The sequence below is a fragment of the Podarcis liolepis genome (genome assembly GCF_965112155.1).
Source record: "Podarcis liolepis genome assembly, chromosome: 3".
Lineage (NCBI taxonomy): Eukaryota > Metazoa > Chordata > Lepidosauria > Squamata > Lacertidae > Podarcis > Podarcis liolepis.
The window spans coordinates 106385701-106412258 of record NC_139557.1 but is presented as its reverse complement, the minus strand read 5'-3'; the positions used below and the strand labels follow the sequence as shown (position 1 = coordinate 106412258).

At 44.9% G+C, this 26558-nt stretch overlaps 1 protein-coding gene across 1 annotated transcript; it reads left to right on the top strand.

The window, feature by feature from the left end:
• The first annotated feature begins 4031 nt into the window (after positions 1-4031).
• On the top strand, positions 4032-24979 carry POLR1B (RNA polymerase I subunit B). The gene is made up of 15 exons (XM_083494170.1): positions 4032-4272; positions 5356-5523; positions 6762-6908; positions 7823-7955; positions 9378-9514; positions 10225-10448; positions 11628-11799; positions 13781-13952; positions 16046-16327; positions 17994-18127; positions 18445-18615; positions 19591-19747; positions 20841-21037; positions 21627-21880; positions 22731-24979. The coding sequence occupies exons 1-15, from the start codon at positions 4093-4095 to the stop codon at positions 23608-23610; spliced, it is 3408 nt and encodes a 1135-aa protein (XP_083350296.1). The 5' UTR covers positions 4032-4092; the 3' UTR covers positions 23611-24979.
• The last annotated feature ends 1579 nt before the right edge of the window (positions 24980-26558 follow it).

The window sequence follows — 26558 nt, the reverse complement described above, 5'->3', positions numbered from 1 at the left end:
TTTTACTTGTGCGTTTGTCTCTTTCTCTTGAAAAAGCAGGATTAAAATGTGGGGGGGCACAGGGATATACAAACAAGAAGGTAAACAGCTTGTCTTTCAAGATTTTTTTGAAGTCCCTCGGTCAGCAAGGGGCATATTCTTAATGTAACAGAGAGGCTAAGGCAGGATCCTTACCCTCCTCTTCAGTATTTACCCATAAACCCACATCTGCTTTGAAGCATTTCCCTGGTTAAATACATGAGAGAATCATGCATCTGCAGGGAAGTAAAGTAAGCATTTGGGAAAGGGATGAAGAACCTATTTTGTGGGAAGCCGCCCAGAGTGGCTGGGGAAACACAGTGAGATGGGCGGGGTATAAATAAATAATTACGTACTACTACTACTGTGGGACGTGGGTGGCTCTGTGGGTTAAACCACATAGCCTAGGACTTGCTGATCAGAAGGTTGGCGGTTTGAATCCCTGCGACAGGGTGAGCTCCCATTGATTGGTCCCTGCTCCTGCCAACCTAGCAGTTCGAAAGCACGTCAAAGTACTGTGATAGGAATTTTATGGTCTTAGATATATGGTAATGTTCATAACTGCACATACATAGATCAACACAGGAAGCAAACCTGGAACCATTTTGATTCCTAAACTGACCAAATCCTTTCTCTGCAAGGTTAAACTGGAAAAGCCTCCCCATTGTCTCTTTCCTCACAAATCCTGTCTCAAAGATATGAATAAGGTGTGAGCCTGTGACCTGGCCCAGGAAATAAGTATTTTACCACTACAAAAGAATGGCCAGGCTCCCCAGGAAATTCAATCAAGCAACCTGCCAGACAGGAGATAGACAAGGACAAGAGAAAAACAACATTTAAATTTCTGTGATGTAGGTGGGATGTATCTGAGGGGTGGTCTTAGGTTACACCCCTTCTGTGATGTATGCATAATGTTTCTGGGGGTGGTCTTGATCTAGAGAATGGGAATTTCAAAAGTCTTTATAAGGCCTTGCACGCCATTGTTCTGGGTCCTCTTCCTCTCCTGCGTGTGAGGGGAGTACCCTGTTGCAACAGATCAATAAAGATCAAGCTTACTAGCTGCTTTGCTTCTCAATATTCTCTGGTTGGCCTCTGTTATTTTCTCCTACCAATAGGGAACCTATGTAAGGACTCTATATGGGCTCTTGGATACCCCATAAGGGAAAAGGGCATATTTTTATTTACAACAGTACAAGTAGATAAATAGGTACCACTTTGGCGAGAAGGTAAATGGCGTTTCCGTGCGCTGCTCTGGTTCACCCGAAGCAGCTTATTCATGCTAGCCACATGACCCGGAAGCTGTACGCTGGCTCCCTCAGCCAATAAAGCGAGATGAGCACCGCAACCCCAGAGAAGTATCCCCCTAAAACACTCCCTCGAAGGCCGGCCCAGGAGTTTTTGCAGCCTGAGGCAAAACGGAAAGTGCTGCCTTTTGGTGTCAATGGCATTTCCCCTGCAGCCCCCACCCCTGCCATGCACAAGCGCACTGGCCCTATGCACCATCTTGCCACCTCTCCCCATAACCCATCGTATTGGAGCACAGGCGTTCTGAGACTGGTGACACTCCAGCCCAGCCACCATAGTGCTGGTACACCTGCGAGGGGCTGCAGAGGAGGCATATCTGCCTTCCAAGGAGCACACTGCAGCTACCACCACAAGAGGGGATGCAATCCTTGGAGGCTGGATCTGTTGTCCTTGTGGGTCCTGCCGCCCAAGGCAGCTGTCTCACCTGGCCTCATGGGTGGGCCGGCCCTGTCTCCTGCTCTCTCTCCACTGCTAGACCTTGGCGGTTACCAGAAGGTACCGGTAACTGTAATTAAACTGTAACCTCGAAATGACACTAACCAGATGCCTATGGGAAGCCCATACGTGAATTCCTAGCAGCTGGCATTCAGAGGCATTATGGGTGACATTCCAGCTAACTTTTACGCAGGACAGACCCACTGAAATCAATGGACGTAACTTAGGTTCATTCATTTCAATGGGTCTGAGTGAAAGTTAGTCGAATACCATCGATCGCCTCCAGCAGCAGAAGTAAAAGGTAAATGTAAAGGTAAAGATAGTGATGTATCGAAGTGAGAGCTGGACCATAAAGAAGGCTGGTCGCCGAAGAATTTATACTTTTGAATTATGGTGCTGGAGGAGACTCTTGAGAGTCCCATGGACTGCAAGAAGATCAAACGCATCCATTCTGAAGGAAATCAGCCCTGAGTGCTCACTGGAAGGACAGATCGTGAAGCTGAGGCTCTAATACTTTGGCCACCTCATGAGAAGAGAAGACTCCCTGGAAAAGACCCTGATGTTGGGAAAGATGGAGGGCACAAGGAGAAGGGGACGGCAGAGGATGAGATGGTTGGACAGTGTTGTCGAAGCTACCAGCATGAGTTTGACCAAACTGCAGGAGGCAGTGGAAGACAGGAGTGCCTGGCATGCTCTGGTCCATGGGGTCACGAAGAGCCAGACACGGCTAAACAATAACAAAGGTAAAGACAACATGTGGGACTGACCCAAAACATTCTCTAATGTGTGACATTTTAATGTATTTTTAATCTTTGTTGGAAACTGCCCAGATGGGCAGGGTACAAATAAATTATTATTACTGTATTTTTCGCCCTATAGGACGCACCATCCCATAAGGCGCACCTAGTTTTTTTGGGGGGAAAATAAAGGGGGGATTTATTTCCCCCCCCCCAGGCACGGGGCTGGGGTGGGGGAAGCCCGAGCTTCCCCTGACCCCAGCCCCCAGAACAGGCAACTCTCCGCAAGCTGTGGGAGCCCAGCGCAGGGCTCCCACGGTTTGCGGAGATCTGCGCGAAGCCTGGAGAGCGAGAGGGGTCAGTGCGCACCGACCCCTCTCGCTTTCCAGGCTTCAGCGAAAGCCTGCATTCGCCCCATAGGACGCACACACATTTCCCCTTCATTTTTGGAGAGGGAAAAGTGCATCCTATGGGGCGAAAAATACGGATTATCATCATCATCATCATCATCATCATCATTATCATTACAGTGGTACCTCGGGTTAGATACGCTTCAGGTTACATACGCTTCAGGTTACAGACTCCACTAACCAATAAATAGTACCTCGGGTTAAGAACTTTGCTTCAGGATGAGAACAGAAATCGTGCTCCGGCGGCACGGCAGCAGCAGGAGGTCCCATTAGCTAAAGTGGTGCTTCAGGTTAAGGATAGTTTCAGGTTAAGTACGGACCTCCGGAACGAATTAAGTACTTAACCCGAGGTACCACTGTATTATCATTATCATTATTATCATTATTATTATTATGTTCTGCTGCCTGATACAAAAACAGGAATCCAAGGCGCACAGATTATCCAAAACTGGGCAGGTTATTTTGGCACCCGAGGCAGAAAATCCCACCACCATGTCTCGCTAGGAGTACAAACTGCAGCCGAGATAAATGACAAATCTGATACTGCACCCTTAAAACAGCAGCCTCGCCCTGGCTAACGCTAGCGGCGGCCCGGATGTCCCGCCCATGGATGGAAAAGGAAAGCCATCAGAGCGGCAAACCCTCTCCTCCAAAGAACTACCCTCTCCCAACCTTTAGGCGGCGCTCACAAGCTGCACGCGCTAGTGCGCAGGCGCCCAGGAGAAAGAGAGACGGAGGGAGGGGGAGCCCGTTGCTGAGATTGGGAATGAATACGGCAGTAGTAAATATAGAGGTGACACGCTGCGTTGAATCTGTGGTGACAATTTAAATCCGCCGCTGGGCCGTGCTCCTCCCTAGAGCCGCTCTAGAAATTGGCTATGGCAACTGAGACACCTCTAGGCGTGTAAACTCTGGACTAAAACAGATCACGTTGGCCAAAAAAGGGTTCGCGGTGTAGTATAGCTCTACATTATTTCTATCTATGCGGACTAAAAACTTTCCGAAGGAAAAGTGGGCGCAATGCGGTCTGGGAGCTGTATGCCTTCCCTTTCAGTGCCGCCGTTACCTAGAACGCCGAGGCGAAGGAGGAAGAACTACAAGTCCCAGCGAGCAGCGGGGACGGAAGTGACGGAACATGAGGTGTCTTTCTGGCGGAGGCGGTGTCCTGCGGCTGCCCAGGGAGAAGCATGGGCGACAGCGCGTGCAAGTGGCGGGCTTTGCCCAGCGGCCCCAGCCTCAGGAACCTCACGGCGCCGGGCTACGGGCAGCCCAAGGAGCGCCAGACGCCGGCCCTGCAGGACGTGGCGCGCGCGCACACCGAGTCCTTCAACTACGCCGTGGGAGAAGGGCTGCTGCGGGCCGTGCAGGTGGAGCCGGAGGGGCCGGAGGAGGGGGGGGTCAGGGAAAAGAAGCGGTGTAATATTATTACTACTAGTAGTACTATTAGTAGTAAAGTAGTAGTAGACCAGGAAAAGGGGATATGAGGGAAGGCAGTTGATATTTTTTAATAATAATAATAATAATAATAATAATAATAATAATAATAATAATAATAATAATTAATAAATAAATAAAGCTTTATTGGACTTTCTTAAGTAATGTTTCTGGATGGTTTTATTTGATTGTTTTAAATGTAGGTTGCACACAGCTTAGATTTATTTTATTAAAAATATAAATTAATAACAAGAACAACAACAAAACAACAACATTATTATTATTATTATCATCATCATCATCATCATCATTATTAGGACAGGAAAAGGGGATGTGAGGGAAGTCAGTTGATATTTAATTATTATTATTAATGGGGTTCTGTTAGTATTTGTAACGTAATTTCCTCCAAAATGTATTTTACAAAGAATAAATGGTACTGGGGAAAGGAGGTGGCAATTGGCAGTTGGCATTTGATTGGTTATTTCATGAGATTTTATGTACTGCCTGATTGTAGAGGGGAAAGAACCTTCAGAGCAGTTTGCAAAGAAGGTAAAACCATTGCTTTAAAAAAGTACGGCTGTGTTTTAAAATATACAAAAAGGTTAAAACCAGCATAGTGTAGACTAAAGCAAATCAAAACTCTTTCAGGCTTCTAGACATCTGGCTAAGGCGCGTCTAAGTAAGAATACCTTCAGCAAATACAGGGGGGGAAATACAGTAAAGATGTCTGCAGGGAGCTTCAGTTTGGCATTAGCCGGTATAGAAGTGAGTAATAATACTAATACTTTAAGGGTAGGAGGGATTTGTGGGTTTTAAAAAAAACATGTAATGCCTTTATTGGGACCAACTAAAAAGTCACAAAGAAGTGAGCAGGTAAGGAAAAGAGCTATTTCTCAGAGGTTCTGATCCTGGAGAAATAGTATACAGTCATTATGACCAGCAGTGGATTTGGTAGTGAGCTGTGATAACCTGTGGGTTTTCTTTTTCTTTTTCTTTCTCTCTCTCACTTTTTAAAGGCCATCCCACCTTTGGAATTTCTTTTCAAGAATGATCAGATCACTTTGGCCATTGTGGGAGCCACCATCAACCCTCCTATGGTACCAAAAGGAAGTATATGTAACGAGCTAAAAGTTTACCCAGCAGAATGCAGGGGGCGCAAAAGCACCTACCGCGGAAAAATAACCGTAAGTAACAAATGTAAAGGAGTGATGTGTAAAGGAATGTGGCAGAATCATGTGAACTTTAGAAATCCAAGGTGTGTAGAAACGTGGCGCTGCAATATTTTGGAGATTTATACACTCCCAGCTGGCGTATAAGGTGAACTGTTAAGACAGCATGTGGGTGTTACAACTCCTAATAATTTGTCAGCTACCACTTCCATTAAGAACAGTTTGCAAGCATGGTGATAGGTGGGTTTGCTCATGTAAGCCAACCCATGGTTTGTTTCAAGCAGAGAGATGGGAAGAGAGCATGCAAGGCTACAAGTTAAGCATTAATATAGTTTGATTGTGATTAGAAAAACAGGCAGTGCTTCATTTGTACTGGATCACACTCTGGTCTTTCAAGAAATCTGATGAATTCACACCTGGAATCTAACTAGACACTGTAGGGAGATGCCATATACCATGGCAGGCTATTGATTCATCTACACCAGAGATAGTCAATGTGATGCCCTCCATATGCAGTTGGACTGCGGTTTCCATCAGCCCCAGCCAAGATGGCCGGTGGTCAAGGATAGTGGGAATGGTAGTCCAACAACATCTGGAAGGGACCATGCTGGTCTACACAAGCTGGCAGCTGCTCTCCAGGGTTTCAGAAAGAAAATTGGCTGCCTCCGAGCATCCAGACCCTATTCAAGGGGTTTCTACTAGTGCACAAAGCCCTATGTTACTTGGGACCCAATATATTGAAGGAACCTCTTTACCAGTAACTTCTGGCCTGAAATTTGCAATCTAGGGGAGAGGCCCTGCTTGAGGTCCTGCCCATCAGTTGGAGCAGTAAGGAGGATGGGAGCCCGAGAAAGGGCATTCTCAGGGGTTGTGTCCCAGTTAAGGAACTCACCCCTGCACCAAGGAAAATGGGTCATGCAGGTGGGATGTTGAGAATTTTTTTTGCCCAGGCCTTTTGTAACGTAGTTCAGGAACACTTGTCTCCTACTGTGGATGTTCTAATTGCTTTCATGAAGAGGAGTTTTATTGTTCTCAGCTGCCCTGGGTTCCCTTTGGGGAGAAAGGACATGTTATAAATTTGACCTAATAAGTAAGCACACACTGCTGGCAGTTTTTCTCTAGGTACATTGTTTGCCTAGCAGTAAGATACTTGCAGTGTAGCTCTTTCTTTGAGAGGAGAGCCTTCGACGTTTTCAGTGATTTGGATAATATAAATCTATTTTTCTCAAATCGTTATTTCCCCTCCCATATAGGCTGATATCAGCTGGGCAGTGAACGGCATCCCTAAAGGGATTATAAAACAGTCCCTCGGAAATGCTCCGATTATGGTGAAGTCCAAACTTTGCAATCTCCACGGTCTCTCACCCAAAGAGCTCATCAGACACCATGAGGAGGAAGAGGTATTGCTGGATTTTATTGATTTGCCTTTCTACGTAGGAAGCCGCCTTATACAGAGTTATTCCATTGGTCCACCCAGCTCCCTCTTGTCCACCCTGACTATCAACAGCTGTGTGGGGTTTCAGAATGGGAGTCTCTCCCAAACCTACGTGGGGATGCCAGGGATTTGACCTTCTGCATGTAGATCAGATGCTTTAACCACTGAGCTACAGCCCCTCCTTTTATATATGAAGCAAAAGAAAGTGAATGTTGCGTTGCTTGGAGTGAGATTCACCACATCCATTTCAAAAGTCATTTGTATCAAGGTTGTTTCCTCTCCCTCTGGAGAAAAGGATCCATTGACTTCTGGGAGGACCTAGGACTCCTGTTATTAATATTAAGCTTTGTACGTGGTTGTAGTTTGCTTTTAAAAATTCAATCATTTTAAAGGTAAAAGTTGATAACTTCCCTAAATGGAATGGAAAATGCAGGCTACAAATACAGTCATACCTTATGTTACGGACGCTTCAGGTTACGTGTTTTCAGGTTGCGGACTGCGGGAAACCCGGAAGTACCGGAACGGGTTATTTCTGGGTTTTGCTGCATGTGCAGAAGCACCAAATCACGCCTGCGGAGACGTGGCGCTTCAGGATGCGAACGTTGTGGACACGCCTCCGTCACGGATGATGTCCGCAACCCGAGGTTCCACTGTACTTTGATGAATAAAAAAAACCCACTAGATTATGTTGAAATTAAATTTCCTCTTACTAAAATTTTGATCGTTCTTTGCGACGAAAACAATATTAAAAAATGAGTGAGTGTGCCCTCTGCTTCCAGACCTAATAAAATCTGCCTTTGTTGATTAATGCACTGAAGTCTTAATGCACTGAAGTCAATCTTGCAGCTCTGTCAATTGCCTTTTTTCACCTTTTGGCAGGAAATGGGAGGCTATTTCATTGTTAACGGCATAGAAAAGGTGATCAGAATGGTGATTATGCCAAGGCGCAACTTCCCCCTTGCCATGATTAAACCAAAATGGAAATCCAGAGGTCCAGGCTACACACAATATGGTAATGTTGTTCTTCGTAAAATAACTTTAAAATAACCCTGCATTTTTTTAAAAAAAAATTTAAATCACATGATGAACAGCATGTGCTGTTGCTCTTGCTGTTCTCTGGATTTAGCAATTCGTCTGCCTTTGATTCTCCCTCCCCTGATGCCGTTGAGTTGCTCTGCCCACTTCCACAGATGCTGGAGTAAAGTATGTAAGGAGTGCTAGAGAACAGTGGCAGAGCGTGTGCTCTGAATGCAGAGTGGGGGCATTTTGGGTAGCCAGACTGGAAAGAGGTCTGCCTTCAACCTTGGAACATGGTCTGAACCCTCCTTACCTGGGTCCCCCAGACTGTTTAGAGTGGATCACAGCCACCTTTCCTGCACCTGACGCCATATGCCACCAGGCACAGGGAAGTTCAGGTCAAGAAAGGTCAGAAAAGAATTGAAGCCGCAGCTGTAAGGGAAGAGTCGGGTGCGCTTCAAGCAGCCGTGCCTTGACATTTCATAGAATTGTAGAGTTGGAAGGGACCCTGAGGGTCATCCAGTCCAACCCTCTGCAATTCAAAGCTTGGAGGACCATAGCTGAATAGTAGAGCCTCTTGTTTCACATGCATAAGGTCCCAGATTCAGTCTCTGGCATCTCCTGGTAGGGCTTGCTGTCTGAATCCTGGAAATCCACTGTCAGTCAGCATAGACAATACAGAGCCAGATGGACCAATGGTCTGTCTCATTATAAGGCAGATTGCTATGTCCCATCAATCACCTGCTGTCTCCTGGCCAAATCAGACTCCCTGCTCTTGTCTTAGAGAGCCTTCTAACCAAAATAAGCTATGCTAGATTTCATTTTCATTTATTATATTTATATGCTGCTTTTCACTCAACATGAGTCACAAAGCGGCTTACATAACAATAAATAACAACATAAATTGCAACATAAATCATATAAAATAATTAACAAATCATAAGGAAAACAATTACAAATCATCAGGAAAACCACCATCTTCTATAAAGCACTATTAACAAAGCAACTTTAAAAAATAGGCCAAACAACACGACCACAAGAAAAATTGTACGGTATTATAAAATTCACAAAGCATTAACAGCACTCATAATCCACAAAACAATATTAACAACATTAACAAGCTAACCACCAAAAGCACTAAGCACTGCTAAATTCTACTAGGCTTGATGGAATTAGTAGTTTGACTGTATAATGTTAGTACAGAGGTGCAAATGAATGTCCTGTCTTTGGTGATTGCTAGAGTTGAATATTAGGTAAACTGCATTATTTCCTCTTTTGCTTATAACAGTAATCATGCTGGTATTTTTAGATGACAAAATGACACAGTAACTCTTAGAGGTTTATTTGTTTATTAATTGGTATATAAATCTTGCTTAAGTAATTGATGCTACGATTTGCTTCCTTTGGATGGCGCTAGGTGTCTCAATTCACTGCGTTAGAGATGAACACACAGCAGTTAACATGACCCTTCACTACCTTGAAAATGGCACAGTGATGCTGAACTTCATTCATCAAAAAGAGCTGTTCTTTCTTCCACTCGGATTTGTACTGAAGGTACTGCAGCTGTGCTCTGTCCGTAAGATCCCTGTTATATTTTACACACTACTTTCCCAAGAACCATGAGACATACAATTGCAAATAAGTCGTTCAAAGTTAATAGCCCACCTGCTTTCAAACACTAGTGTAAGCCATTTGTGGTATGTCAGTAGCCTGAAAGGAGAGTGCAGACACTATTCCAGTTTACAGAGTCATTCTGTGCTTGCATGCCTAGCTTCCATTTCTACTGAAGGCAGGTTGAGGTAGGCAAGTGGCTATTTACAAGCCTGTCACTAGCTTAGATTAAATGTAACAGTCGAGCCATGATTTTCATGAACGGGCTTTAAACTTGAAAACTCCTCCCTTCTTTCCTAAATATTTTGCTGTGTTGTCCAAATTGAGCAATTCCAATTCCAGCTTGGAGGCAAACCTTTTGCCCTGTATGAACATGGCAAACAATGGATTGTTTAAACCAAATAGAGAATATAGCTATAGATATATATATAGTATAGTTCACCTCATTCCTCCCTGTCCCCACATTCCAGGGACATGTTGGGAAAATGGGAAAACATAAGAAGAAAAGGGCTGCCTGCCCCAGTATACATGGTAGTATACAGAATTGCAGTCTTTGAAAATCATGATGCTTTTAGTGATACCTGCCTAGTATGTTCTCCCCCAACCCCACCTCCCAAACTAATTTCTTCAAACCTTTTCTTTCTCTGCTGCAGGCATTAGTTAGTTTCTCAGATTTCCAGATTTTTCAGGAGTTGATTAAAGGAAAAGAAGAGGATACTTTCTATAAGAACTGTATGTCTCAGATGCTGCGGCTGGTAGCAGAGGATGGCTGCATGACGCAGAAACAAGTCCTCATCTTCCTGGGGCAGCGCTTCAGAGTGAAATTCAGCCTTCCTGACTGGCACAGCAGTGAACAAGTTGGAGAGTTCCTTCTTAAGTATGTCTTTAGGCAGACGTAACTTAAGACACGGGTGGCGCTGTGGTCTAAACCACAGAGCCTAGGGCTTGCCGATCAGAAGGTCGGCGGTTCGAATGCCCACTACGGGATGAGCTCCGGTTGCTCTGTCCCAGCTCCTGCCAACCTAGCAGTTCGAAAGCACGCCAAAGTGCAAGTAGATAAATAGGTACCGCTCCGGCGGGAAGGTAAATGGCGTTTCTGTGCGCTGCTCTGGTTCACCAGAAGCGGCTTAGTCATACTGGCCACATGACCCGGAAGCTGTACGCCGGCTCCCTCGGCCAATAAAGCGAGATGAGCGCCGCAACCCCAGAGTCGTCCGTGACTGGACCTAACGGTCAGGGGTACCTTTACCTTTACCTTTAACTTAAGTTTTATCTTCCTTTTGAAATACAAAACCAGTCTTTGACTGGTTTCAAACCAGACCCTGGTGCAGAGGTCCCCAACCTGGAGGCATGTTCAGAAATATTAAAGGTTGAATCTAAGAAGACACTGCGTCAGTGGAATGACTTCCGCAAGAGTAGTGGAACTGCCCCCCCCGCCCCTCTGCTGCCCCCGCCCTGCCTCCAGATCTGTTCCTGAGGGTTGGGAAAAGCCCCAAATTTGTAGGATGAGAGGGAGGGGAAGTTCTGTTCCACTTGTGCAATAGGATGCAGCCTTGTGCAGTTATTTGAATCTAATGTTCAGTGGGTGTGCGGTCTGCGTACACAATAGTTGTACAACCCCAAAGAGCATACACTCTTTCACACAAACACTTCTATGTGCATAGAAGCAGCTTGTACCTGCACTCAGTGTAACGTGCGAGCAAGCCTTGAATATTTCTTGGGGGTTGGAAGTCTTAGTTTCACAAAGAAAACCAATGTGAAATTTTATTTTTTGTTACAATTCATTGCATGAATAATAATTGCCCCCAAAAAAGCTATTCTCTCCCACCCCAACGGAAGACTAATTTTCTTCCAGTGAAATGGGCCCTTTACCAAACCTGAGGTAAGGTCACCACCACCATGAAATCCTAGGTTGCTTTGTATTTGTATGGTTGAAAGTACCAATGGCAAGTTGCAAAGATAGCAATGGGCTAAAATCACTGCCATGTTTAAGTTTTGGAGTGATGCTCAGCTAAAAAAGAAATGGTTATCCCAAAACTTTGTGTTGCTCCCACAGCCAGTGCATCTGCATACACCTGAATAACAAAGCTGAGAAGTTCTACCTGCTTTGCTTCATGACTCGAAAACTGTTTACTTTAGCCAAAGAAGGCTGCATGGAGGAAAATCCTGACAGTTTAATGAATCAAGAGGTGCTCACCTCGGGACAACTTTACCTCATGTTTTTAAAGGTACTACCCTGAGAGTTATTCTCCATTCCCCTATAGATAGCCAGAAACATGCTCTTTAATAGTTGCCAGAAATCTGGGTATTTTTTGGCTGTGTGCCATGAGACACAGGCAACAGCTTTCCAGGTCACATCAAGCATCTTGTGGTTCCCACAAACTTCATTTATTTTGTGTGTTTTATGTCATTTATAGGCTGTCCCATCACTGAAGTCCTCTGGGCAGCTTACGGGGTTTAAACCAACAAAATTACAAGCCAGTGTGGTGCCCTCAAGATTATGTGGACTACAACTTCCATCAGCGCCAGCCAGCCTGGCCAATAGCCTGGAATGATGGAAGATGTAGTCTACAACACCGGAAGGGTGCCATGTTGACAACTCCTGGTATAGCCCGTCAAGCAATTTCAAAGGCCTGGGGGAAAATAAAAAGGGTTTTGCATGGCATCAGAAAGAGATTAAAGTAAGTGCCAAGCAGGTTTCATTGAGGAGGTAATTCTAATATTAAGGAGTCACTGCTGAAAATAGCAGAATAGGAAATTGCTGTCCCTGGATAAAATAATCCCAAGTAAAAGCTGTTCTTATTATATATGGAGTTATTTGTGCCAGGAAGTTTTGTGTTTGGTGGGAGAGCTGAGGTTCTGGTTCTTTTGTGATGAAGCTGGAGAAGGAACATTATTCTCCAGTTGCCCTGCCTCTCATAGATTTCTCACAGCTATGTAGTATCCCTCTTACAGGTCAAATTTGAGCTCAGATGCAGGAATGCGTATTGCATAGCTGAAAGCACTTCAGTGGAAATGTCAGCAGTATCCCAGTGAGCTAGTAGTAGATAGGTAGCCGTGTTGGTCTGCCATAGTCAAAATAAAAAAAATTTCTTCCAGTAGCACCTTAAAGACCAACTAAGTTAGTTCTTGGTATGAGCTTTCGTGTGCATGCACACTTCTTCAGATAAGAAGAATCTGAAGAAGTGTGCATGCACACGAAAGCTCATACCAAGAACTAACTTAGTTGGTCTTTAAGGTGCTACCAGTGAGCTAGGTTAAGCAGTAACATGGAGCTATGGTTTGGCGCCACATGAATAAGTTTCTAAGGGCTCTCAGACCTGTGTGTAATACAACTCCAGCTAAACTATAGTTTTCCATTGTTGTAACCCTGGCTTGTTCTTGCCCTGCAAACCGAGATCCCCTCAGTTCTCTATTGCAAGGACTGCAAGTGACCAGTCATCTTTGCAGGTTCAGTTAAAGTGACAAACTTCTGCCGTGAGCCAAGGAGGGGGTTGCAGAACACAAGGTCATTTGAAAGCGTGTTCGCGTCGCAGCAGATTGTGCTTTGGTTGATAACTGCCTCTCAACCTAGTCAGTGGGGCTAAATTGCTGTCGGCTGCAGCTTTGATTGATTTCCCTGCTTATTAAGCTGGGTATCTACTCACCTCTAGTTGCTGTATATTTGGCCAGAGCATTGAAATCTGTACCAGTAGTTGATTCTGTGTGACACATTTTGCAATGTAGAGGTTCCAAAGCAGATGTACATAACAGGAGCTTGGTTGTGATGAATCGGGAGGCAATTTGAGAGAGACCAAGTTCCAACGGCGACTTTCCCCTCTGTCCTTGTGTTGGGACAGAACCATTCCTTGCCACCCACATTACAGTCATACCTCGGGTTACAGATGCTTCAGGTTGTGTTTTTTCGGGTTACGGACACACCAAAACCCGGAAGTACCAGAACGGGTTACTTCTGGGTTTTGGTGGTCGTGCAGGCGCAGAAGCGCTAAATCGTGCTTTGCGCAGAAGCGCTGAATTGCAACTCGCGCGTGCGCAGACACTGCGCTGTACGTTGCGAACACTGCAGGTTGCGAACGTGCCTCCTGTGCGGATCACGTTCGCAACCCAAGCGTCCACTGTACTAGTTCGTCACGTGGCCAGTTTGTATAGAAGTGTGTTGTGTTAGTTCTTGAAGTCTTTTTTTCTTGTTCTTCTTATCCTATATTGCAGGAGAAGATGGAAACTTGGTTGCAGTCTGTGAAAATAGCTTTGGACAAGAAAGCTCAGAAGTCAGCTATGACAATTAATGCGGAAAACATGATGAAGATTCTTGGCATGGGGACAGATATCACAAGGATGCTTGAGTATCTCCTTGCTACTGGCAACTTGCGCTCTAAGACAGGTGAAAATGTCAGAGACCTACAGCACAATTTGCACAGACATTGAAGCCCCAGTTGAGTTAGATAGGGGAAAACCCTTCTAGGTAAACCTGTATAGAATTGCAGCACTAGGGTCCCCTGATGTCAATGCTCAGTGACTTTAAACCAAATCCAGATTTGTGAATAGGTACTTGTTACAGGGTGGATAAAAATCAATGGTTTTGTTTTTTTTTAAATGGATTTTTAAAATAAAATGCTTTTGGAGGAAAAATCTTTCTAAAGATAGTTTTCTATTTAAGTTACGTTATAGTCCAAAGGCTATTCATCAGGAAATAAGGATTTTCATGTGTGCTAAAACTCAGTCTGAGATTTTTGGGTTTTTTTAAAAAACAACAACCATTTAACCACATCAGTTAACAAACATGGATACATATGCTATAATGTTATTCTTTTAGTTAAATAAATTGTTTAAATTGTTATTAAGGAGATGATTATTTTTCTCCTTCCAATAAAGTACAGCAGAAAAGTTGTCCAAATATTAAACAGTTAACTTATTAAACCTCACAATAATTTCATAATTCTCTGTCTACGTATTTCTTATAGTATAACCAAATCAGTAATTTTTTATATAACTGTAAAAACTACTCTGAAAATTTATTATTCCAAAAATGAAACCTTCCTCTGGTTGTAAATATTAAGATTATACCAGCAAGAATGAGTCTTTCTGTAAAAAATGATTTAAATCAAGTCTTACTGACTGGTGATTTAAATTGATTTGATTTAAATCAAATCCACCCTGACTTGTTAGAGGAATATTCTTCTACTTTTAAAAATAATTCATGCTCTTTGGATTATCTGCCAACCTACTTGCTGTTTCTGTTCAGCAGTGCCTGAGTGAATTTCTAAGTTCTCCTCCCGGATCATCAAAATGATGCTAATTGCAAAACTATCAATACGGAAATGTTTCCAGCAAGGCAGCAGCCTTCTTAGAAATCTCCCCATGGTGCACTGACTCTTTCCGCCTGTATTATGTAGATCTGCCTTCCTCAACCTATAGGTGCTTTGGTCTACAACTCTCATCAGCCCCAGCCAGCACAATGGAGGAGAGCCGCAGTCTGAAGCACCTGGAAGGCTGCTGTAGACATTTTGGGCATATCACAAGCAAGGGGCTTGTTTGCATGTGAGAATTTGCAAACGCACAACAAAACGGATGCAGTGATTCTAGGGCGCAGAGATCAGGTTCCATGGAGCCTTGCATTTTCGGGTGGGGGTTTAACCCAACACTTTCTTATCTTTACGTTTGTAAAACTGCTACAAGGCATTTTGAAAACTCAGCACCCAAGGAACACATTTCCAGAGGCAACTTCCAGAGCTTTCCCATCCACCCTCCCATTAACAGCCAAGGTAGAATAGGTTATACAGAGTAAGAGGCATTAATGCTGATCTGACCAATGTACATCATGTAGACAGGGCAGGAAACTGTTTCTTCCTTGTCGCATAATTTGGGATTATTTGGGTGCAGAATTTTAACTTTACTTGGTATAGCGTTTGCACGCTAAATCCTAATTGTAGGATTAGAATGCTCTCTCATTCTAAAGATGGATCATTTGCATCCCAAACTACACTCCCACCACCAATTAACTCCCCTTTAGATTGCAGTCCAGCCTGTAGGATGCTGCAACCAAAGATCAGGAAAGGTGATGCACACCATATCGTTCCAGAGACCACAGCATAAGTAAGCAAAGGAAGGCGCAGATTACAAGGGAACGTATTGAGGATGATTGGCCAGTCTCTTGGTAATTATTATGCATTGCATTCCTAGAGCGATTCCTTGCCGCAGGCACAGAAGCTGTTACTTGGCCTACACCCCTCTTGAATCCTGACCGCTTGTGTTTACCTCCCCTATTTTAAAAAAATCAGAAGTCCTAATGGATGCTTACACTTTTTTCTGCGATGTTCAGATGTTGATGTAGTTGAATATTTGACGTACATCCCACAACTCGGTTCATGTGGTGGTTGTGTTAAAACTGCTACTGCTACCAAGCAACTGTTCTTGCAAAATAATTCTTGGATCAAAGCTGATTTTCCCTTCTTCCCATTACTCTCTCTCTTCAAGGTCTGGGCATGCTGCAAAACTCCGGCCTCTGTGTGGTAGCAGACAAGCTGAACTTCATCCGCTACCTCTCCCATTTCCGCTGTGTGCACAGAGGGGCTGATTTTCTCAAGATGAGAACCACCACAGTGCGCAAGCTGCTGCCAGAGTCCTGGGGTTTCCTTTGTCCCGTCCACACGCCCGATGGAGAACCGTGCGGTCTGATGAATCACATGACAGCTCCATGTGAAATAGTAACACAGCCATCGTATACATTCTCCCTGCCGTCCTTGCTTTGCTCTTTGGGTAAGAATGGATCTATTTGATCTATAAGAAATGCTTTCAGGGGAAAAGCAAGTCTCAGGTCGGTAGGGTTGGCCGTTCACTGAGCTGTAATTAATATGCCCACAGAGATAATTGCAAAGTTGTTGTTTAGTTGAATATTTGACGTACATCCCACAACTCGGTGCATGTGGTGGTTGTGTTAAAACTGCTACTGCTACCAAGCAACTGTTCTTGCAAAGTAGTAAATATGCCCACAGAGATAATTGCAAAGTTGTTGTTTAGTCGTGTCCAACTCTTCGTGACCCCATGGACCAGAGCACGCCAGGCACTCCTGTCTTCCACTGCCTCCCGCAGTTTGGTCAAACTCATGCTGGTAGCTTCGAGTACACTGTCCAACCATCTCGTCCTCTGTCGTCCCCTTCTCTTTGTGCCCTCCATCTTTCCCAACATCAGGGTCTTTTCCAGGGAGTCTTCTCTTCTCATGAGGTGGCCAAAGTATTGGAGCCTCAGCTTCAGGATCTGTCCTTCCAGTGAGCACTCAGGGCTGATTTCCTTAAGAATGGAGAGGTTTGATCTTCTTGCAGCCCATGGGACTCTCAAGAGTCTCCTCCATCACCAGAATTCAAAAGATTGCAAAGTAGTGGGTTTCAAATTGGGTTCTGGGGAATCCTGGGATTCCTTGGGAAACATATCTGGGTTTGTCAGTGAGAAGATCATTTATGGCACACACACTTCCTTGAACAGCGCTTTTCAAGACTGCTCGTCTTCCCTTGCAGGCTGCAGCCACAAGAGTGTCTGGAGTACACCCTCAAGTTGTGCTGGGCAGTGGTGAGGCCCAACAGGCCCAGCCAGTGCCCACTGAGTACTAAGCATGTACAGTAGCCCCAGAGCCAGCCCCAGAAGCCTCTGTAGTGCGTAGGAGGTCTTTTTGGCAGAATGCAGAAGACCCTTATCAGACAAGCGCATGTGAAGATAGTTGTCAAAAAATTGAAATCTTGGAAGCTGAGGGCTGCAGCTCATTGGTAAGCTGCTTGCTTAGCAAGCAGGTGACCCCGTGCTCCATCCCAGGCATTTTCAGTTAAGAGGATCAGACTGCAGGTGCTGGAAAGACTATCTTGAATAGCTGCTGCCAGGGAGACCGTACTACGCTAGATGTACCACAGTGGACTGAGTCAGCACAGGGCAAGATCATAACTTGAACCACTGTGCTAAATCACTTGGTTGCTGGCCACAGGGTGTGATCAGGCCTGGCCTTTCCCCCCTTGAAATACTATACCTGATTAGTCATTTTCAACAATAAGCTCTTGGGCTGCATTACTGGTATATATTTCTGCAGCATAGTTTTAGAATGCAAATAAAGACAGTCTCGCTTTCTGTGTTCTTGGCCGAACCAGGGGCCTGAAGCCATCACTTCCCTGCTTCAAATAAAACACTGTTTAGTCAATGCCCCTCCCTGTTTTCAAAATGAGCCACAAATCCTTCCTAGCATGTCAGTTAACAAAACAAAACCTAGCGAAATTACAGGTTTGTACGTTTCAAACCACCTAGAGAGGCTCGTCGGTTGCAACGAAGCTTTGCTGCAATTTTTTTGTAGCCGCTAGTAAAATGTTACACCTGTTCACCTTCTGAAGGCTGCTTGCAGTCGGTGGCGTTGATGCATCACATATTGCTGTGCAACTTTCTGTAGGTGTCACTCCAGTTGATGCTGTGCCAAGCCAGCCCTACTCTGAATGTTACCCAGTTTCACTAGATGGCTCCCCAGTGGGCTGGATAGAGAAGGATCAGGCTCCTGGTCTTGTGGAGACACTCAGGCACTTCAAGGTTAGTTTTGTTTGTGCTGCAATGTACACCTCTACTGGTTTTGAAAGTCTGCAGGCACTTGGACATCTTGCAGCATTTTGATGATCCAGCTGCCTGTGGCTATGTTTATCCTACAGAATTAAAAGGGTGAAGAGATAAAGATGAATTATCATTGTATAAATACCTGGCCCCACCCTTGCTGACAGTGGGAGGAGTTGCTCCATTTGAATATTTTGTTTTTCACTTTGCCTCTGCGGATCGGGAGAGACATTTCTGCATTGCTCTCTTGCTTTAGTTGAAGGATGTAAAATGGATGCTTCTTTGATTTATGCCACTAGGCAATGCAAGAAAAGAAGATTCCCGTTTGGACAGAGGTGGTCCTTATCCCCATGACAGGAAAGCCCAGCCTTTACCCAGGACTCTTCATTTTCACCACCCCTTGTAGGATGATGCGTCCCGTGCAAAATTTGGCCCTGGGAAAAGAAGAGTTAATTGGCACAATGGAGCAGGTACATGTTGATTATGCAGCAGTGATCTTGGGAATCCTTTTAGTGTATTTGAACAATAGTATGCAGGTGGCGCTGTGGGTTAAACCACAGAGCCTAGGGCTTGCCGATCAGAAGGTTGGCGATTCGAATCCCCGCAACGGGGTGAGCTCCCGTTGCTCGGTCCCTGCTCCTGCCCACCTAGCAGTTCGAATGCACGTCAAAGTGCAAGTGGATAAATAGGTACCGCTCTGGTGGGAAGGTAAACGGCATTTTCATGCACTGCTCTGGTTCGCCAGAAGCGGCTTAGTCATGCTGGCCACATGACCCGGAAGCGAGATGAGCACCGCAACCCCAGAGTCGTCCGCGACTGGACCTAATGGTCATGGGTCCCTTTACCTTTACCTTTATCCTAACTGGGTGGTTGAATCCCTTCTGCTGCTGTTACTGTGAGTAGAATTGGAAGGGAAATGGGAGGTCATTGGATTCATATCGGGGTAGGGCTGTAGCTCAGAGGTAAAGCATGGGCTTTGCATGCAGAAGGTCCCAGGTTCAATCGTCCTCCCATGTTTCTATAGTCTTGCACTTTCCTGTGCAATTTGGGATTGTGCAACTACTTAAAAATATTAACAAGTCATCGATACGAAGAGCCATTGCTAACAAGTTAGTCCAGTGGGTATTGCCTGTGCATCTGTGACCATTTACTCTGCATCTTTTTCTTTCTAATTCTGCAACCACAATTGAAATGAGCTATCATTACGACGACTGTTAAAATCTGGTGCAGATCATGCCAAAAAGCGCTCTTTTGATTGTGTGTGTTGACTTAATAATACGGCATTGAAGAATCGTGGTGTAGAAGTCTTTTCCAAGAGCTTTGCTTGTGTTTAATGTGCTTGGTGACCACTCATAGAAGTTGAAAATAGATCAGCTTGCTAGCTTGCTCTGTTCTGCCAAAGAGAGCTTCTGCAAAGGGTTTAAACTGGCTTTCCCTTACCCCAGGTCTTCATGAACATTGCTGTGTCTGAGGATGAAATTCAACCGGGACTGACCACACACCAGGAGCTCTTTCCCCATAGCATATTAAGTATGGTGGCAAGTTTCATTCCCTTCTCGGATCACAACCAGAGTCCAAGAAATATGTACCAGTGTCAGATGGGCAAGTAATCCTTAGTTGGTTTTTTTACCCTGGCCTTGGACAGCTCAAGGTGCATTTTCCGGACCCACACTTTTCTTCTGATGTAAATCGTGTTAACTGCTTTTTAATCGTGTACAGTGGTACCTTGGTTTTCGAACGTTTCAGTTTTCGGAAGCCGAATGTGCCACACGGCTTCCATATTGAGTTTTCCGGACGTGACTGCTTCCAGAAATGCATGCTTCGGTTTTCCGGATGTTTTGGAAGTCGAACGGTCTTCCGGAACGGATTACGTTCGAAAACCGAGGTACCACTGTATTATATTTTATGGTGAAGCGTAGATAATAACTCCTATAAAACAAAATAACAAAAATGTTCATAGGAAACTCCTTCTCCAAGTATGGATTCTTATGTAGCCAATTGGCTCCCATCCACACATCAAACTATCAGTTGAGGGAATGCCAAAGTTTGCAAAAAACAACAACCAAAAACCATAGTTTTTTCGGGGGGCAGAGAGTTGGGTGGGAGACCCAAACAGTGCAGTGAGAACAATGTGGTCATGGGGCACACAACACTGATAGTTAATGAGGGGCAGCTAAAGAACCAGGTTGTGGGGGGAATTAAACAGATTATACTGGGGGGGCAGGTTTGCTGTGCATGTTGGGGCTGATGGGAATTGTTGAAAGACAACAGAAAAAAGGGAGGGGGCTCTCCAGAACTAAAAACTTTTAAGTAGAACAGAAGATGGAGACTTGAGGATGCTGGAAACTTTAGATTGCACATAGAGCAGCCTCACATAAGGATTTGAAAGGGAAACAAATGGAAGTGAATGCCTTAAGTGCTGTATTATTTTTATACTTAGGAAATACAGGGAGATGCCTTACAGGAGGTCAGGCTAGTTCGTCATCTAGCCCAGTATTGTCTGCTCTGACTGGCAGTGGCTCTCCAGGGTCTCGGGCACAAGTAATTCCCATCTCCTGCCAGGGAACCGGCCTGTGACCTGCATGCGAAACCTGCCTTCTTCCTTTGAGCTCTGGTCTTTCCCTATGGAAGACATGAAAGACTTTGAGTTTATTTCATCTGATGTCTACTGTGTCTGTGTATTTTGTCCTTCCAGGCAAGCAGACGATGGGTTTCCCGCTTCTGACCTTCCCATACCGCTCAGACGATAAGCTCTACCGACTTCAGACCCCTCAAAGCCCACTGGTGCGGCCGGCTATGTATGACCATTACGACATGGACTCCTACCCAGTCGGTACAAATGCAGTTGTTGCCGTGATCTCCTATACTGGCTACGACATGGAAGATGCAATGGTGAGTCCTCGGTTTTAAAAAAGCAAAAAGGAAATTTATGTTCAAATTAACGCTGTTCTCCCTTCCGAATCCCGTCAGCTTAGAGTGAAAATGAAGGGAAATGTGGAGTCTGTAACCTGAAGCATCTGTAACCCGAGGTACCACTGTACCAGGAATTGAGGGAGGGGAGCCCATGCTGACCCATCATTTGGAGGGAAGCTTCTCTGGCTATTTTAACAATTTGAATCCACCTTTAGATTTTAACCTTAGCTGGATCTTAGAATTGAAAGGGACTCAGGTATATGCAGCCTAATCTCCCACCCCAAACTCATAACATCACCATTATTATTACTTAGCTTGAACTGATTTCTAGTTTGCCTTTTAGAGTGTGTACTAATTACAAACCAATAGGGTGTTAAAATTCAAACATTAAAATGATGGTTAAAAACAAAGAATGACATTGAAATAGCAGTAGTAGATCAAACAGTTCCTAAATAAGATCGCTAAGAGCATCTGAATTTGGGGATAAAAGGATCTTCAAGTTTCCTTAAAGGCCATGTTTTTGTTTGACATTGATTTGTGTGGGGGCTTTATTTCATGTTATTTTTAGATCTTGAACAAGGCTTCATGGGAGAGAGGCTTTGGACATGGAAGTATCTACAAAACGCAACGTATTGACCTTGCGGAAAAAGTCAAGAAGGGAGAGGATAATCTGGTATTTGGGATTGGTCAGGATAAGCTGGCAACTTTGCAGAATCTGGATCCTGACGGCTTGCCCCACATCGGAGCCAGACTTCAATACGGGGACCCTTTCTATAGCTACGTGAATCTCAACACGGGGGAAAGCTTTGTGACCTACCACAAGTAAGTTCAAAATGCTGCTATTTAGCTGGTTTTCAACAAGACGGTGTAGATTTTGTGTGTGTGTGTGTGTGTAAACTGCCTATTGAAACACTAGTGAACCTGTGACTAGGTGTTGCTGGTCTACAAATCCCATCCCATTCGCCATGCTGACAAATTCACAGAGGATAAGGCTACTATCCACAATGGCTATGTTCTCCTTTCACTGTCACAGACAGTGTGCTTCTGAATACCAGTTCCTGGGGTTCCCAAGTGGGGAGACTCCTGTCATACTTAAGTCCTGCTTCCAGGCTTCCCCTGGGCATCTCGTGGACCAGTGTAAGAACAGGTTGCCATTTGGGCAGCTATGCTCACAGGATAGCCTTGGGTGAGTCACAGGGTCACTCATACCCACAAAACTCGGCCAAACCCATTCGTGGAAATTAATGGATGAAAAAAATGTAATGCTCTTTACAAGATTGTGAAGCCTTTTACAAGCCTTCTCTGGCTTCCCTTTTAAGATTGCAGCAAAAGGGCCACCTACCTGCCAAATTTGGCCCATGAGACGGGTCCTGATAAGGTTCTCCACCCATCCTTCCCCTCTTCTGATTGCGATGGTGGTTATTAATGGTTGCAGTTAGGCAGCAATCCTTGGGACTATTTGCTCTGGGTGTTAAGGTTTGAGTTGAGAGCATTTGCTTCCTTGCTTTCTTTATTTGCAGGAGCTTTCATTTGTTTCCATCTTCATTGAATCTGTATTTGTATTGGGTGAATACTTCACACGTTCCCTTCCGCCATCATCACCAAATAAATTGAAATCAACTTTCCTGCAGAATCTGTTGGCGATTCAAACCTTTCTTTCCTTTTTCTCCAGGAACAAGGAAATCTGTATTGTGGATAACATCAAAGTATGCAGCAACGACACAGGGACTGGGAAATTCAGGTGTGTGTGCATCACCCTAAGGGTCCCCCGGAACCCAACGATCGGGGACAAATTTGCCAGCCGGCACGGACAGAAAGGCATCTTGAGCAGACTGTGGCCGGCTGAGGACATGCCCTTCACCGAAAGTGGAATGGTGCCGGATATCCTCTTCAACCCTCACGGCTTCCCGTCCCGAATGACCATTGGCATGTTAATTGAGAGCATGGCGGGCAAATCCGCCGCTCTGCACGGGCTCTGTCACAACGCCACGCCCTTCACGTTTTCTGAGGAGAACTCTGCTCTGGAATACTTTGGCAAGATGCTGAAGGCCGCCGGCTACAACTTCTATGGGACGGAGCGAATGTACAGCGGCGTCTCGGGAGTGGAGCTGGAAGCGGACATCTTCATCGGCGTGGTGTACTACCAGCGCCTCAGGCACATGGTCTCCGACAAGTTCCAGGTGAGGACTACCGGGGCCAGAGATAAAGTCACCAACCAGCCCATCGGAGGGCGGAACGTTCAGGGCGGCATCCGTTTTGGAGAGATGGAACGGGACGCTCTGCTGGCTCATGGGGCCTCCTTCTTGCTGCACGACCGCCTTTTCCACTGCTCCGATCGCTCGGTGACCCACGTGTGCATCGAGTGCGGGAGCCTGCTTTCTCCCCTCTTGAAGCCTCCGCCCGACTGGTCCACCACACGCATCAGGCAACACATCTGCACCACCTGCGGCCGGAGCGACACCATTGAAACGATTGCCGTCCCGTATGTCTTCCGCGTCTTCGTAGCGGAATTGGCTTCCATTAATGTAAAAGTGAAACTCAGTGTCAGTTAGGGCGGTGTGAACTGACCCGACCTGAACACTGGGAGAGAATTGAAAGTACGTTTTCCCCGTGGAACCATCTTTAAAAGGGCTGCTAAATTATTACAAGCTGTCAGATTAGTCTCCTATATATTTAAAAGTGAGGTGGAACTCTGCTTAATGCTTACTTACAAAGAAATTGGGACTCCCAGGGCAAACAAGATAATTAATAAACTAACTAGAATAATTATTGGGGCTTTCAGTAAATTATTGAAAGCTGGCTGTTTTAAGAAGACGTGTGTGCTCTGCAGTTAGGACAGGTGAGGAACCTATGGGCCCTTCCATGTTGCTGAACTACAACTCCCATCATTCCCTGATCATTGGCCATGCTGGCTGAGACCGATGAGACTTGATAGCCCAACAACATCTGATGGACCGCGGGCTCACCACCTCTGCAGGTCCCATGAGAGAAACACATTTCCAATTTCCTCCCAGAGCTAGGAGGTCCAGATGACTTATTTTTTCATGCTGTGGATTTTCAACTGTGATGACAAATGCTGGCAACAGAGATACCAAAGAGGCTTAGAAATTTTTAAAGCTGACCAGACAACCGGAAATATTTGCAGTAGAAAAAGAGACATGTGCCTTTACACCTCCATAAACTTGCTTACATTACTTGAATGGAAAATGGCTGCAAAAGTCCTTGGACAGCCCTGAAGCGGCCACTAAAATTGCCATAAAAGCAAAAGTTGCAGATTGTAGCCTTTGTTTTGAAAAGGAAGGAAAGTTATAGTAGACATTGTTATTTTACACCCACCATGCCATTTCTGAGTTGCATACTAGTGTCCAGAAGGACAGATCCACATCCCTACCCTCTCAGATCCCAAACGCTCTGGAACTCCGACGCTTTGGCTCCTGAATGCTGCAAACCTGGAGGTGATTGTTCCGGTTTGTAAACATTCTTTTGGAACCTGAATGTCCGACGGGGCTTCCGCGGCTTCTGATTGGCTGCAAAAGCTTCCTGCAGCCATCAGAAGCTGCACTTTGGTTTCCGAACGTTTTGGAAGTCGAACAGACTTCCGGAACAGATACCATTCGACTTCCAAGGTATGACACTATTTATTTCCTCAAAGTAGGTATTGGTTCAAGGATGTTGCTCTTTGCTGTTGTTGCTGTTCCATTTTCACCTGAGGTTGCTCACAACATTTCCATTAAAAGATGTTTTACAATTGGTATTGCTTTTGTCTTTTAAATGACCTTTTCAGTTTAATAGGATCCAACTCATATTACTTACTTTTAAAAAAATGGTTTATGAAATGTTGCCATGTTTTGACCATGGATCCATTGTTTGCATTCTGAGAAAAAAATACTTTTTTAAAAATAAAAAAGAATCTTATGCAAATGCTGCTCCTGATTTCCCCCCTCTGTTGATATTTTAGTTTTGTTATGATTTATAGGAAAGTAAACCTGATCTTGAATCTAAACTATTACAGTCTGTATGGATATTCATTATATTTCACACACATAGTACAGTGCTCAGGAACACTGTATTTAGATGCAAAAAGCAGAAATCCATTGATGGGTTTCAAATGTTCTGTTGGCAGGCTAATAATGGCCAATTCATATTACATATGGCAGTTCACAGGGGCTGGGATCAAAACATGGAAGGATCCTTAACAATCTGAATTTTTGATACGCTCCAAAATTTGGCCAAAGTAGAATGTTCTATTACTGAAGCAATCTATCTGCTTTGGGCATTTGGAGAAGAATTAAAATTGGGGTAGCCTTGCAAGCAGATTTGGGGGCTGGGGCCTAGTTCCTGGGTTGAAATGAGAGCTTGCAAATTCAGGGCTTAAAAACTTTTACCCCCCATGTATCACACTTTCATTTCTGAAATAAAGCAGAGGCACTATTCTGCACCCAGGAAGAAGCAAATGCCTCTTCTGCCAAACACCATCCATGCAGCGTGGTCCCTTAACTCCTCATCAAACGACAGAGGAGAGCCGCAAGTTTCCTTCCACCTCTGAAGACCAAGCCATAGGTAAAGGTAAGGGACCCCTGACCATTAGGTCCAGTCGCAGGCGACTCTGGGGTTGCAGTGCTCATCTCGCTTTATTGGCCAAGTGAGCCAACATTTGTTCACAGACAGTTTTTCCGGTCATGTGGCCAGCACGACTAAGCCGCTTCTGGTGAACCAGAGCAGCGCACGGAAATGCCATTTACCTTCCCACTGGAGTGGTACCCATTTATCTACTTGCACTTTGACGTGCTTTGGAACTGCTAGGTTGGCAGGAGCAGGGACAGAGCAACGGGAGCTCACCCTGTTGCGGGGATTCAAACCGCTGACCTTCTGATCGGCAAGCCCTAGGCTCTTTGGTTTAACCCACAGTGCCACCTGCATCTCTGCCTGGTAAAATACTGAAATGGATGCAGCTCTCTTCCTAATAGGAAACCAGGGTGGGGAGTTGTTGCTTCAGTCTTGTAGACTGGATAAGCACAATCAAGACTCACTCACACTGGGTTTTTTTCTTTCCTTCCTGTTCCTGAACCTTTGCATATTGTCCCTAGATACATGCTTCCTTCTTCTAAATTGCTAATATTCCATCAGTAGGAACACCCAGCTATGCAGCCATTAATGTCTTCAATATGTTGATACGTGTACATCTTTCAAGCTTTCTCTTAAGGAATGGATCAGCAAGAACAACTTTGTTGTTTCAACTGCCCTTTATAAAAAAAATGTTTCCCAGCATTCTTTCACAATTATGGCCAAGACAAACAACTCAGGATGGTGCTTTGCAGCTAGGAAGAGACAGGAATCTTGGCACAACCTCTATCACCGAGGTCTTCAGCAGACTCACTGTTAGTTGTCCCTCATTGCTCAAATCCACTAGCTGCTGTACGTTCAGCATTGTGAGCCCAATCCTCTGGAACTCTCTTTCAGGTGATATTCTGCTGTATTGAATTTCCAGCGTCCGGTGAAG

Coding starts and splice junctions, on each gene's coding strand:
- POLR1B (XM_083494170.1), top strand. CDS start 4,093: ATGGGCGACAGCGCGTGCAAGTGGCGGGCTTTGCCCAGCGGCCCCAGC. Junction 7,956..9,377: donor TCCAGGCTACACACAATATG/GTAATGTTGTTC, acceptor GGATGGCGCTAG/GTGTCTCAATTCACTGCGTT. Junction 16,328..17,993: donor GTCCTTGCTTTGCTCTTTGG/GTAAGAATGGAT, acceptor AACTTTCTGTAG/GTGTCACTCCAGTTGATGCT.